This window comes from Corvus brachyrhynchos, unplaced genomic scaffold (genome assembly GCF_000691975.1).
Source record: "Corvus brachyrhynchos isolate BGI_N302 unplaced genomic scaffold, ASM69197v1 scaffold115, whole genome shotgun sequence".
In the NCBI taxonomy this organism is placed as follows: Eukaryota; Metazoa; Chordata; class Aves; order Passeriformes; family Corvidae; genus Corvus; species Corvus brachyrhynchos.
In genome coordinates, this window is record NW_008239553.1 from 6,951,289 (window position 1) to 6,966,447 (window position 15,159).

Genomic DNA, 15,159 nt, shown 5'->3' on the forward strand with positions numbered 1-15,159 from the left:
GTCACAGTGACCTGCCTGGCATTGTGCTCTAGCAACATCTTCTCAGAGGAGCTGGAGAGCAGGTGCATCTGTCCCCAACAGGGAGCTGGCATTGGCAGGACCTGCATTATGTGCAGCCATGGGCAGTACTGAACGCAGTGTAAACACCATTGCACCTGGACACATTCTCATGAGTCGCTGCCCCGTGGCTTTAGGGCCATTGTTCTGAGAACATTTTTTTAAATATAAATGCATACAGTAGGCTCACAGTGGGATGGTATTTAATTGTTCATGACCTTGGTGATACCATATTTCTGTGATTGTTTACTTTCTCACTCACTTGCTGATGGTTTTTCCAGTCCCTTGTCTTACTTGTGACATGGTGTAAATGGTGGATCCTGAAAGTCCTGTAGTAAACCCCAGATCCTACAGGATGGGTTCTGTGAGTTTTGACACTGTACAGTGTCTTTTTAAGTTCATGAAATGACACTCTTAGATACACACATATACCTGCATGTAATGTAGCTAGATCGGTTATCCGTAAGATTGCAGTGAGATGCTCAGTTTACTGTGTTACCTGCTGAAGATGTGATCAAGAAAAGATTGCTTTTATTAGTTACCCTTGTATCCCAAGCTGGAATATTCCCTTCATACAAGCTTCTAATATACACAGTCATTTTTCTTTTTTTCCCCCCCATTCCTGCCATTTTATCCACTGTGTCTTTTTTATAATAACCAGATACCCTTTACACTGCAGCTTAAATCAGCAGTTGTTTTAAGTACACGGATTTTTATAATCTTGTCTTTCATTTAAAGGGAAGGTGTTGGCACCCTGCCTGGCATTGTGTGTTATACAGGGTTAACTTTTATCAATACTAGAATACAGCTGTTAAGTTTGGTTATTCTTTCCATATCTTATTAGTCTCTGCTAACTCGCCTGTCAACTCAAAACATTCCTATGCTTCTTTAAGCGTGAAGTAGCAACCATGTACAATGCAAAGTCTGCTGGTATATTTTTTTCCCCCTTTTCCCATCTGTTTCCTTTGAGGACAAGTTGATACTTCAGTGAGGGTAGGACATCCAGATAATTCAGTTTCCCAATTCACTGGTGAGGGCAGCAGGGTCAAATACTGTATGACTGTTACCCCCACTTCCAGGCACCTGTTCTATCTGTCCCTTGCTGTCCTGCCAGTAGGCTGATCTCAGTAGGATCCCACTGACTGCTCCAACTATAATGCACCAGTCCATTTTGCCCTATCTGATGGAGGCAGCAACTTGCTCTGTCCTGCAGTCACTGACAGGCCCCTGATGCTCCTGTTTCCTGGAGGAAAACAAGCATGAGTCTGGGGCTGTCCCAGACCTGCTGGTACACACAGAGAAAAGCAGAGAGTGTTGCTTACATAAAAGTTTTATTGGAAATTCTTTGAAGTACACTGGAGACTTTCCAAAACAATACACTTGAGGAGCCTTCCCCTCCACCTAAAGTATCTGTAAATCAGCAGCTACATACACACTGTCCTTAATATTGAGCTGAGCAGAGAGCTGCTAAAATAAACAGCCTTCATAACGCAATCTGTGGCAGGCCACAGCAGCAGCTAGATCTTTACTGAAGCAGAGCATTTGTGCAGTGGTCAGGGAACTCAGAGCCTACATGTAGCAACTGTGTGTTGAAACCGAGGAATGTCCAGAGAAGAGGCAGGTGACTCAGCCCTGGAGAATCTCTTATTGCTGTGGCCATCCAGCTCAACACTAGCAGCTTATATAGGCAATTTTCCAGCCTTTTGAAGTAGAAAAAAACGTGCCACAGTGACATTCTGCCTTAGGAGTTGTGAGAGCTGTAGCCACGTTAGGAACTCCATCAATAAAAGAGCACACGTCCAAGCACTGACCTGGGTGGGACTAACGAGAATGGCAGTGCTCCCTTCCAGCTGCACAGCTTGTCAGCAGAAGAGCACAGCAGGAGTGCTGGCTAGAGGAAGTTTAACCTTGACTGTTCTCCATTCATATGTGTGAACCAGCACTTTGCCTCATCTCTGCTACTCTGCAGCCCAGATTGTATCACTTTAGAGACTAAAGGTGACAACCACCTGGCTATGACCTACTTCCTAGAAGGGCAGACCGACTGCCTGAGCACAGGTGAGAGGCAGCTGATCCATTAACTCCTTGTGATCCTGCACCCTTCTGCGACCCTTTCCACCTGTGAAACAAGGTGGCTGTTGGCTGGGGATCAAATATTTGTTACAGCCCATGTAGCTAAGGCCCTCTTATAAACTGATTGATCTTGGAAGCTTTCTTAAGTGTTTGTGCATCTTACTTTGCACAGACAAAGCAATTTCCTTGTGAGGTTGCTAAAAAGTTGAATTGGTTGAGTAAAATAAAAAGGTTCTGGTGGGTAACTTTCCTTCAGTAAAGCTCTTACCTAGAGTTCTAGAGTTTACAAGGCCTCCCACCAAACACACTGCTCAAAAAAATCCTGGTCAAGTTCAAAGCACTGCATTGCTCTGACCTTACAGTAAGCTCTGTTCTGAATTTGGCTCCTTGCAGCAGTGGCACAGAAATAGTGTTCCAGAGTAGAGCTGGGGTTCTGCCATCAGCTGCAGGCAATCTCTTTCAACTATGAGTACAGCTAAGCTGAAGAAGCTGCTACATTGCATTAACTTGGGTGGTTACTCAGCCATTCTGAGGAAATGAAGATGGTTTCTTGGTACTCCAGCAACACAACTCCACTTGAAAGAAAGGGGGAAAAAATGTGGTTTTGGACAGTAAGGGGTCTTGCAGTTGCTCACTCTAGTTACAGATGGGAGGAGGAGAGAGAACCACAAGAAAACCCACTTTATCTAAGTTTCTGTTTAGTGTCACTGTTTGTCTTCCCATCCTTCCATGAGGCAGAAGACATGCAACAGCCAAATCACCCACAGAGCACTGCCAGCCAGTCACACTGTCGATGGCTGGATGATTACAAAAATAAAATTTCAGCTACTCAAAAGCCAGCTGATTAAAAAGTACCATAAGCTTCCCAAAAAAGTGTGCTTCTTTAAAGAAGCTGCCTTCTGAATGGCCAAAGAACGCTACAAATTTATCCATGCCTATCAGAAAACAGCTTTTTACCAAGTCCCTGCCACTCCATTCCACTGATGTGTGCATTTCATTCCATCCATTCCAATGAGCCCTGACTGGATGTAATAGACACACCATCCCCACAACAGAGTATAATATTAATCAAGTCTGTCTTAGAAAATAAATATCTTGGATATTTTCCTGCAAAGAGAGACCAGTCTCACTGGCCAGGGTTCCGTGGCACACTTGCTCTCTGCAGTGATCAGGACAGAATGACCCGCAGTACTACATGAAAACAGAACATCTTTTAAATATAGGTTTCTTTAAAAGCAATAAATATTTTTTAATTCTTAAGATCATCTATTAACCATAAAGCAGGAAGGCTTGCAAGGATTAGAGGAAAAAATCTTGGACTAAGACTCCTAGTTACATAACCCTAAAGAAATAGGATTCCTAGTATTTACAGTTGTGTTTCAGAAGCAGAGACTATGAACTCAGCATTGTCACAGCTCCTACATGCAGGCTTGCCAACAGTCAACACTGCTGAACTCAGCATGGCCGAGTGTCAGTGCACTTGGGAAGGAAATGTGGAAAGCATTGCTATAGTTTCACTCCTGCTTATCAGCCACCTAACAGAGGTGGCTAACATTGCACAAAATGACTATGTAGAAACCCAGTTCCTTAAAAGCAGGAAAACAAAGGTAACTTGGATTATGCAGGTCCCAAAGCTGACATCTCTCCCTGGGCTTCAAGCATGCACTCTGAAGTCAGGATGAAATGCCCAGTTCTGTGGAATGGATGTCCTGGACTTCAAACTGTCGAATTTGCTGAACTCACAGACCCTGGAAATAAGCCAAAGCTTTCTATGCTCTAACAGGATCAGAGACTGTAGGAAAAAATCTGCTAGCAAGAAGCTCTACCTAGGGAACTTACACAGTAGGACCCTTGGAGGAAACTATAGGGCAACTTTTCACAAAGCCCCTCCATACAGAACACAGACTGAGGAGAAAATAAGTTTCCATACACTGGAGTTTGACTTCCTGCATCCCTACTGAAGTCTTAAAAGTGACTTGGAGCAGGAAAAGCGGTCCAGAACTATGTGGTGGAAAAGTTGAGGAAAATCAGCAGATGAGCCGTGTCTGTTGTTGAAGAGAGCAAAGAAAGCTCACTTGATGGAAGGAACTAGTCAGTGTGAACAAAAGGCAGAGCAGGGGCAATAGAAATATTTGTTGTCATCTCCAGGATGCCTTGAGGAGGAAGAATTGCTGCAGCAGAACTAGGAAACAGCTTCACTGCAAGGTTTCCACGAAAGCATCAAATTCTTTGACGTTTTTCTCGTGGACTGCCAGCTTCTCTGGTAATGAGTCCTGGAAGGGTAAGGAAAGGTGCAGATCAGGGTTCATTCACAGCAGACAGAAGGAAATTTTAAACACACTAGGAAAAAAATCTGTTTCTGAGTCATGCAATCCCTCTCCAATGCTCTGGGCTCTCCTTTCTACATGCACAAAACCAGAAGCCCTCTGGCAGCATCCAGCAAGTGACCCTGAGAAGGGCACTCTGCCCAGAGTCTGTTTGTTCTGCAGGAACAGCAGGTGCACTGGGGCCTGACCTTGTGCAATCTCCACCAGCCGCAGCACAGTAACCCACTCATGTCACTGCCTTCATTAAGTCACTTGCTCTCAGACTGGTTTTCATTTTTCTCCACATATGGCACAATGCCAGAGAGCCTAATAGAGCACTCACACAGGCATGACTTTCACCAGCCACACCAGAACTCCAGCTCTGCTCAGGCTGCAAGGTCAGGCCTGGTTTGCTACCAAGTGTGACACCCCAGAGGTAGGATTAGTTTGGGGGCTTTCAATGACAACTAGAGCAAGCATGCTGCAGCAGCCTTCAGCTTCAGGACAAACACACCGGTTTCAGAGGCTCAGGTGGGCCATGAACAAATCTGCATTTATCTGGAATATATTAGTGATGGGCCCCCTTTGGGCAGAGTCTCTCTTCTGAGAGGTATAGGAAAGACATGGGGCCTGTTACAGTGGGTCCAGGGGAGCGCCACAAAAATGATTTGAGGGCTGGAGCACCTCTCCTGTGAAGACAAGGCTGAGAGACTTGGGGTCATTCAACCTGGAGATGAGAAGGCTCTGAGGAGACCTTATAGTGGATTTTCAGTATTAAAAGGAGATCTTTAAGAAAGATGGGAATAGACGTTTTAGCAGAGCCTGTTGTGATAGGACAAGAGGCAACAGTTTTAAATTAAAAGAGGGTAGATTCAGACTAGATAAAACGAAGAATTTTTTTTATGAAGCTGGTGACAAACTGTAACAGAGAGGTGGTGAATGTCCCATCCACGGAAATATTCAAGGCCAGGTTGGATGGGGCTCTAAGCAACCTGATTTAGTTGAAGATGTCCCTGCTCATTGCAGAGGAGTTGGACTAGATGACCTTTAAAGGTTCCTTCAAACCCAAACTATTCTAAAATTCTATGAAGATACTTTTTTCAAACTAGGAATAGGGAGAACATTATAAAGTACATATGATTCCCACAAACAGAAATTTCAGGGTTCCATACCAAATCCTCTGCCATGGACTGTGCTCCAATGTCAATCGAGAGGCTGCTGAGTTGAGGGGGATTCTGAAACTCACGGTAAAATGTCCCCAGGTCCATTGGAAGAATGTCATCTTTTGAAAATGCTGGTTTCTGCAATCAAAGATACTGCTGTTAATTCCCAGAGACATTGGCTTCCCTTTTGTTATAATCTCGGGTAAAGTAATTTCCTGATTTAGTTGAAGATGTCCCTGCTCATTGCAGAGGAGTTGGACTAGATGACCTTTAAAGGTTCCTTCAAACCCAAACTATTCTAAAATTCTATGAAGATACTTTTTTCAAACTAGGAATAGGGAGAACATTATAAAGTACATATGATTCCCACAAACAGAAATTTCAGGGTTCCATACCAAATCCTCTGCCATGGACTGTGCTCCAATGTCAATCGAGAGGCTGCTGAGTTGAGGGGGATTCTGAAACTCACGGTAAAATGTCCCCAGGTCCATTGGAAGAATGTCATCTTTTGAAAATGCTGGTTTCTGCAATCAAAGATACTGCTGTTAATTCCCAGAGACATTGGCTTCCCTTTTGTTATAATCTCGGGTAAAGTAATTTGCTGCTATCAGTAAACATCTTGGCATTACAACTGTTGCTGCAATAATGCATATTAGATAACTGAAGAACAGCCAGTATCACTTGATATCACAATATCACTTGAGCAATTGAAAGAGAACATTTCTTTGGAATCTGGCTCCTTTAGGTGTTAAGGGAGAAGATGCCAAGCCCAGATATTGGTAGAGAAGGGAAATGGTATTTAATTTGTAGTTGTTGATTCCCGGTACCAGAGTCTGCAGTTCTGGGACTGTCAAGCCCTAGTGTGGTACTGTGAATGATGCGTCTTTTCCACTCCCACTGAAAACTACTCTGACATCATTCTGCCATCGCACCAGCATGTGAAGCCCACCTAAGGTGCAGGTATTGTGTAAGAGCTCTGATGAGGGCACTTACAAAGTCGATCATAACAAAGTCATCATGGGTGTTCCCTGTGCTGCTGCCACTGGAGCCCTCCGAGTGTAAGCTGCCTTGTAGAGGAGATTCAGTTTCTGGGGATTCAGGAGGATTGACCTGCCCAAGAAATCAAAGATGGTAAGTACTGATCTTACAATCATGTCTGTCTGTGTACTTTGGCAGTGTAGGGGCAGTTAGGAGGTTGGACAATAAACATTAACTAGAGCAGGGGCAGCAAACACATGCTGTTATTTGCATGTCTAGAGAGCTCAAGATTCAACACAGGAGACTTCTTGAAATCAAACAAATCTGAGTAACTAGTTATTTTCTCCAAAACTAAAGTGTATTCAAGGCAGAGAACAGCATGGATGTTTGCGTAAGGGATGCTGAGAAGGCACATATACCTCTGGAAGAGTCTTACCATGGGGTCGTTATCTTCCAGCTCAACATTCTTGGGAGCAAACATGGCAAAAGGAATGTCTAAGTTGGCCATGGTCACCTGAGGAGATTTAGCAAACAGAATTTCACTAAGACGCTCTGCTTACCTGGCACAGAAAAGGATATTGAACGTCTTTGTCAGGCCAGCTAAAAATGGCCCAAAATCATGTCAGCAGTTAGGCAGGAGGCTGACAACCTCATTTAGAAGGCATGAAATCCAGAGATGATACTCAGTTGACCTAATGCACATACATACCTTGAGGTGGGATTGCTTCTATACGTATCTTGTGTAATATAGCCAAGGATTAATGAACTGCTACAAATTGAAACAATTCTCCTTCCTTCATCCAAAAGGCCTAGAACTGCAGCCCTAGGAACTGGGTAGATCTCTAAGCTGCCCTAGCTGAACTTAAACACTTGCTTCTAGTGATGAACTGGTCTACTGCATGTTCCTTCAAGGAAGGGAGGCTTGCTACCAGCTTTCCTAGTTTATGGACCTGTGGTAGTGGCAGATCATTGTGAGATCCAAGTGGAGTATCAAGTCTTCTATTCTCAAATAGGGTGTTGGCAAAGTGAAGCAAATTCAATGGCTATCACATCCCAAAAGGATTTTATGGAAAACAAACTATGCCCTCTCAGTCTCTGAGGTTGCCCTGGCGTTGGGGTGCTTTTTGCTCCTCTATGTATGAACAGATGGGAAAAGAAAGGTATTATGGTGCCCTCTGAGAAGATCTACTGCTCGTTACCTGGTTAATGGGTTTGTTGACAAAAGCTCCCACCTTCCGGATAAAGATGGTCTCCAAAAGATCATGGGGGGAGCCACACTTTCCTTCGCTGCTGTTGGATACTGTTTCTGTGTCCTCACTGGGGGAGGAAAATACATAATTAGTGCCTCGTGACACAAACAGCGTAGATAAATAACATTCTGTATGAGACTCCTTCATTGTTCTTGGCTTAATCCTAGTACTGGAAGAAGGACAACAAAAATTTGTCCTTGTACCATACCTTCCTCCTCAGACGGGAGCACAAAAGGAGTGGACACTTGTGGAATCAGATTTTTGTTTAAAGCTGGACAAAACCTATTTAGTTGAATGCAAAGTTGCTGCCAACCGAAATAGGCTTTTCTTCTGGGAGGACTTTTAATTTGTGTGTGTTCACAGCAATTCCTGTTCATCACTACTGTTTTTTTCAGTAACAGAGCAGTCACAGATCTCTCAGGAGGTGAGGGCAAGAACCACAATTGTATCTGTCACTCAGTTTATAAAGGCAGCAATCTGGTACATCACGAAAGCCACTCCCAGTATGATTAATTCACTCCATGGCCATTAGGTACTTCCATGACCTGTTTGTTTTGGTTTTTTTCCTACCACAGGTACTCAGAACTTTAAAACAAAAATTGGTTTAGTCTCTTGGAAAGAGGATTACTTAATATAGTATACCCAGGAAAGTGCTAGTGCAAATGAGTTTTGGATTCCCCAGAGCAAGATCTCTACAACTTACAACTATGTGACCCCAAGACAGATTTCTCAAGAAATAAATACAGTGATCAAAAAACCAGAAGGATTTAACTAGCTGAGAGGGAGTTGGTTTAGGACAGTTTGATGTTGCATTGTTTCCTTTTAAGTAATTTTATGCCTAAAGTTTCTTACTAAAATGGTGAACAGATTTATGATAACTACAACTGGCTTTGGTAACAATGCACATTAAGTCTCTGGAGAATTTAAGACTCATTTGTGAACTTACTTCATCTTGTTTTACAATCAGCAAAACCAGCAGAAAGATTGAAAAAAATTATAAAATTTATAATGAAGTTGACATAACAGGAGGATATTGCATGGACTAGCAGGTTTAAATAGATGGGCAAGATCACTGTTTGGAGAAAGGCTGAAAAAGCCCCAATCACAGAAAGCTGCAAGTTGCTTTGATGGATGGAAAGACAATAGATAAAAAGGGGAAATAAAAAGTTTTATCTTAATAGGCTTATAAATGGGTTAGCAAAAGTGGTGGATCATCTAAACCCAACCTACCTACTAGAAGGAGTAGCTGCTGAGTAATGGACTCCATCCAGTGGGGTGCACATCCTCTCTTGGTCAGCTTGAGTGCCATGTGCTGGCTGGCTAGGAACTGGGGGAACTCCGCCTTCTTTGCCTGGACCAATCAACTGAGATAGAGAGGAACAGCTGAGTTAGAGATCTCAAAATCAAAACAACACCACAGTGCAATACAAAGCAGATTCCATCATACTGGGCATAAATTGTGGGGGTTTTGGCATATGACTGGGCTCTAGGCCCTGTAAGGCTGAGAGAGATGTCATGTGGAAGTGGATAATCACAATACAAACTCATTTTCTGTTCCCTTTCTACTCTATTCCTCTCCAGGCCTGTTTTACACTGCAGAGTTCTCTGGCTGTAGGTCCTCTGCTTCATGGGGAGGAATGGAGGAAAAAAACTTTTATCCTCTTGCTACAACCCTCTGGCTCCCTACAGCTTCCTGAGAAGGGGAAGTGGAGATGGGAGGTGCTGATCTCTTCTCCCTGGGATCCAGTGATAGGATACGTGAAGCTGCACCAGGGGAGGCTTAGACTGGACATTTCAAAGCATTTCTTGGCAGAGGGAGCAGTCAAACACCAGCACAAGCTTTCTAGAGAGGTGGCCAATGCCCCAAGCTGTCAGTTTTTAAGAGGCATTTGGACAATGCCTTTAATACCAGCCTTTAACTTGGCCAGCCCTGAACTGGTCAGGAAGTTGAATTAGATGCTCACTGTAGGACCATTCCAACTGAAATTATTATATTCTATTAACATCATGTCAGCAAAACTGGTGTAACACCAACATCACAGGCAGAAAAAGACTTCTGTCAACTTTGCTTATTTGTCTGATGAACCCATATATAACTATGTCAATATGAACTGTCAGTGTATCCTATGTCTAGCCTACAGAACTGTGCTTGGACAGCTACAGGGGCAGCAGCTCTGTAAGACAGGCAAAGTTTGGAATCAGTGACAAGCTGATGCAGGCAAACAGGTGTGGTGCCTGCTCTCTTGGTGTAGTTTTTCCACATGACCCCCATCCCAATAAAGTCAGGGATGCTGAGGAGCCAATTCCCAGCTCCTGTGGAAGTTGTGCTTTCTCTGTATTTACCTTACATTCTTTCCATTCTGACAGACAAGATACCAATGCATGCACTAGTTTCAATGCCTCTCTCGGGGGTACAAGTGACACAAATGGCTGCAATACCAGCCACGCTGGTTCTACTCTCTACAAGTACCTGGTGAGGGTGTGCAGCATTCAAGCCACCAGCAAAGAGTACAGGACACCCCATGTCAGCTGATCCAACTCCCAGGGCAGCAGGCTGATAGGAAAGACGAGAGCTGGAAAGCTAAGAAAGAAGAGAAAAAAACAAGGGCAAAGGGAGAGGAGAGAGGAAAGGGAAGGGGAATGCCCCACAGCCTGAATAATCACCAGTCACTGAAGAAGGACCAGGAGAAGTCAGAGGCATAGCACTTCAGGCTGGCAGAAGGATGCTAGATTTTCACTGGAATCAGTAATGTAGGTTATTGCTCTAAAACAATCTTACCGCTACAAGGACTACTTGACAGTAGTCCAGGGGACTAAGTCTGAGCCTTGACAGGAAAACAAGATTGGCTTCCTACACAAGGTGGGGGAGGCTGTGCCAGGTGTGACTGACATCCAGTCACAGGGAAGCTCTGCTCTCCAGGCCTGTTTCAAATACTGGTGTAGTGGGTTGACGCTGGCCAGATGCATGAATGCCATAATGAACTTACTAAGGAGCTAATATTTAATATTTTTTTATCTGAAAACAACTACATTATCAACTGTTTGAACCTACTCCCACTGCAAATTAAAACAGCTGATCTTCCAGACCTGTTCAAATAGCTTCAGTGAAAGAATACAGGGTCCCATAAATGTGCAAGGTAAAGAGAACTGGGAAGCTAACCCTTGTGAGATTGCTTTAGGAATTAAGTGTTGGAATCAGTGAAATCCAGGAGAAATTCCTTACAGATCCCAGGCAGAAATCTACGCAGTCAGGTGAGATAAAACTTTCCTGTTCTGACTTGCCTGACCTCAAGAGGAACACTTCTTCCAGAGCTTAGTGTGAGCTCCAGCAGCACCAAAGCTGACGTCCTTTACAGGGATCAAAATGAGGAACAGCACTTTCATTCACATGAAGTGAGTTAAGCTTAGTGGAGCTCTAATGACTGTACAGGTTCTAGGGATATTGGCTGTTAACAGAAAACACTCAGAATTGTTCCTTACTACTTGTGTCTTTCACTAACAATCCTTGGCAGCTGTTGTGTTTTTAGGGGTGTTTGTCCTGTCTTTAGGAGCCCTTCATCTGCAAAGGCATTTAAGAAGCCAGGCTCAGCAAAGTGCCTGGCTCATTGTGGGTCCACCAGTCTTTCCCATGCACAACAAACACTCCACACTGTCAAATTTGTACTTTCCTGTATTTGTTTTATCATGCCAGAACTCATACTCTGGCCATGTAGAGCACATTCTATTGGCAACTCACTTGATGTGAAAAGGCTAGTCCCATCACTGGGACCTTCAAGGTGTCCGTCACCACAGGAGGAGGGGTCTGAAAATGTGCCTTTGTGACAGTAAAAACACACTGTGCACAGACACAGACAAACAGAGGAAACAAGGAAAAGAGAGAGTAAGGGGGGAGAGAGAAAGAAAGAGAGAAGGACTTCAGAGAGGAATTATGAAGAGTTGGATGAACTGAATGCTAGTGAAGAGGTTTTGGCTGCAGCAGCCACACCTACACAGAGAGCAGAAGTCTCAGTATTGCCAGAAGCACATTCATTTTGTAAAGAATTGACTGTTTTCCAATCTGAGCGAACCACTGAGCACAGGTAATATTTTAGAGTCCAGTGAACCCTGACAGAAAGTAACTGCCAGAGACTCTGTTCCACAGTTAATTATAATTGGTACCAGCCAATTAGCAAGGAGAAGGCTGAGCAGTTGCCAGAAGAAGTCAAGTACTTTCTTTTTTAAAATTTACAAATGACTTGTATTTCAACACTCTCCATCCATCCATACTCCTTATCTTCCAGCTTTATGAGGAATCCTATCTTGGCAGGTCTGTGCTGCACCCTTAGAATAAAGGGGACCCAGACTACGGTGCAATTCAAACACTGATGTGAAGTGAGAACTCCATCAACAGGAGCAAAACTCCAGAAGTAAAAATCACATAAAGGGTGCTAATGCAAAAAGGGCAATCCAAACCTGGTTCAGTCCCATACCTCCTCCCAGTAGTTATCCTACCAATGGTTTTCCTTTGAGGAAAGTTTCAGCTTCATTTCTGGGTACTACTCATGGCCAGACTCTCCTGAATTTTGGGCTGCTTCACAAAACACATACACAGACATGCAAGCTCACAGAGAAGGTAACAACTATTTCCTTGTATCACACAGGTTAGGCCTCACTTTTACTGAGAAGGCAGGTAGATATTCACACAATCTGCCCACAAAAATCACACAATTCCTAGTATTTTCCTAGTCATTAAGCTAGACAGGACATATAGAAAGCTGGAGAAACAAAATTGACTTCTTTTTTTCCTTTTAATTTACTTTAAAGTCCACTCTGCCAAGGCAGCCTTATGATTCTAACTGTGGTAACAAAGACTGGCAGTTGCTTTAGAAATAAGGACACAGCATATGGCAACTATGAGCCACAGAAAAGCAGAAAGCAAGGCTCATACTTAATGTGAATCCTCAAGGTTCAAGTGGTTTCATAAAGCTTTTCCCCCTGAATGACAGTAAATCTTCATGACCCCTAGGGAAATGTCAACTTCAATGTAGTTACATACACTACTACTGTTAAGTAACACTGGCACAAGCAAGCCAGTGGAAATTTCCTTATGAAATCTTCTGTATTTACCCCACTTTAGGAAAACACAGGACACAACTCAGCCACAAACTCATTTCCTGAACTGTGTATTGCAGAATAAGAAAAGCTTTATTCCATCAGACTTACCGTGAGTGCTAGCTAATTAGTTCAACATTGACTGATGCCTTGTCACCTGAAATCACTTTGGCACAAAAATGCTTCCTAATAGAAGCTCATTCATAAAGCAGAATACATTCTGCTAAACCAGGCATATTAATTCCTCTGAAGCAGCAGAAAGACCCATAGCAAATTCTTTCAGTTTGGAACAGCATTCTTTCATTCTTCAATTATACTTCATTCTATGTTTCACATTGACGTTAAAAGAAATTTAGGGTCTTTAGATTGTCTTTAAAGGTCAGTAGAGCCATCTGCTTGGCTGGACAAGGTAGGGCAATCCTGAATATTTAAAGCAATAGGACAACTGCAACTCTGGCCAAGTCTTCAAAATACAGAACTGTGGAGTCAGATACATAAGACAGTAAAAGAACTTGGGAGTTTCTGGGTTTTCATATTCAAAAGGAAACCATTATCTATTTATTTTAAAATTGAAACTTAAGTGAAATTTGCAATTTTTTTGCCAATACTTATTTCTGCTGCCCCAACTAACTTTAGACGCTCCAACAAATACAGCTTTTGTCTTTTTTCTGTCTTCCTCCAGCATTTTCCTGGTATTTCAGTGTTTCTTTCTCAGTGTCAATCTGTTACTCCTACTTAGGCTGCCTGGCATCAGTGTCTTGAATTCCTCCTCTTGCAGTATTGGTGTGTAAATGTGTAAGTACCCTGCTATCCTCTTCAAGCACACCTCAGCCAAGTCCAGGAGCAGGCTCTTTTAATCATTCTCAGTAATTCAGTCTTTCTAGTCCCTTGGAATTTTGTTGAAATTAGCATCCAATTTCAATAGATTTTACTCAAGAGTGTAACAACATAAATAACCCACACATTAAATTTTAATTAGCAGCAGGAGGCTTTCAGTTTGCACAATGACTGATGTAGGAATATGCAAACTGTTCTTACAGCAATTGTTCTGTCTAGAAGTAAAAAGAGCCTGGTTTCTCTTACCTGAGATGGAGGAGAGGTGGAAAAAGATGTGGTACACACTTCTTGGGAATCTTCTACTGAGGGGTATACTACACCATTGTCCTCACCAGCTCTAAAGCAGCAAGAAAAGACAAGTTTTCTAAGTGGAAATATTCCTTAAAACAAACAAATAGTAAAACACACTGGGACAAACACTGCAGGGAGGTTGAGAGTATTTGGGTGTAGTTGAAAGGAGAATTATGAAGGGCTCTCATCTACTTGGCAGAATTGAGGAAAACGATGTGGGAAAATGTCCGTTTATCCTCAGGTGTTTGTCTTCTACCCCACCTAAAATAACAGAGGTGTTTCTAACTAATGCTTTTGTTATACCAGCTACTGCTACTGGCTTTGGTGTTTACACAACCATTGTCAAACAACACCACTGGTCCCAATGTGAATGCCCTCACATTCATTTTAGCAAAGACAAACCTCTCCTCTCCAAAGAGAAATTAAAACTGATCTTCCCCCAGTGGAAATATCCAGGGATGCATGTATCTGGACACATAGTTCTGCATTAGGATTAACCATTACACTTGCAAATTCCTGAAGGCAACCAGGATTAAACATCCTTTGTGTCCAAGTGCTTCTGTGAAGAATTTGGTAAAATACTGAGGCTTGCTACACTCAGTCTTCTCAATGTGAGGAGAAAAACGTCACCCTTCATCACATGCTCAACTATGTCAATGTGACTGACACTAATTCTCCAGTGTCCCTTCCCATGCTGTCAACAAATAGTGGAAAAGGCTCTGTATTTGGGCATAATTGATGCCTTGACCATGGTCCATGACTTCAACTCAGTACTTCCTCACCTGTAATTGCAGGGATGCATGGGTGAAGAGCTGGGATAGGGACGGTCCACAAAATGATCAATTATAATCCCCATGATAGGAGGGGTCCTCTCAAACTGCCTGCAAGGCAACAAGCAATGGTGTTATTGGCTTTTTCTCTCTACTCTTCCCAATTCATGGTGCCCTCACAGAAAACCCTTGTGACTATTAATGGGACCAGAGCATCTTTACAATTTAGTCCTGTGACTCCAGGCATGCATCAACAGTTTGGAGTTCTAGAGCCTGGCTCAGGGCTACCCAAATACTCCCCTTGCTGCAAGACTGAAGCGTGAGAGAGAGCGTTCTTCATGAA

At 43.1% G+C, this 15,159-nt stretch overlaps 1 protein-coding gene across 10 annotated transcripts in view; it reads right to left on the minus strand.

Moving 5' to 3' along the window:
* Positions 1–1,369: 1,369 nt before the first annotated feature.
* ATG13 (autophagy related 13) overlaps positions 1,370–15,159 on the minus strand; it is a 24,957-nt gene continuing 11,167 nt past the window's right edge. For 2 of the 10 annotated variants that reach the window (XM_017741675.1, XM_017741674.1), the window contains exons 9-17: positions 14,829–14,927; positions 14,002–14,092; positions 11,564–11,662; positions 10,298–10,408; positions 9,058–9,191; positions 7,777–7,894; positions 7,014–7,091; positions 6,593–6,709; positions 5,844–6,123 (exon numbers count right to left, since the gene is read on the minus strand). In XM_017741675.1, the coding sequence (XP_017597164.1) occupies positions 5,923–6,123; positions 6,593–6,709; positions 7,014–7,091; positions 7,777–7,894; positions 9,058–9,191; positions 10,298–10,408; positions 11,564–11,662; positions 14,002–14,092; positions 14,829–14,927 (1,048 nt within the window). In that variant the 3' untranslated portion in view covers positions 5,844–5,922. Of the gene's footprint in view, positions 4,404–5,841; positions 6,124–6,592; positions 6,710–7,013; positions 7,092–7,776; positions 7,895–9,057; positions 9,192–10,297; positions 10,409–11,563; positions 11,663–14,001; positions 14,093–14,828; positions 14,928–15,159 lie in introns of those variants that run through there. The other 8 variants (XM_008639438.2, XM_008639440.2, XM_017741670.1 and 5 more) reach the window with 8 other exon arrangements.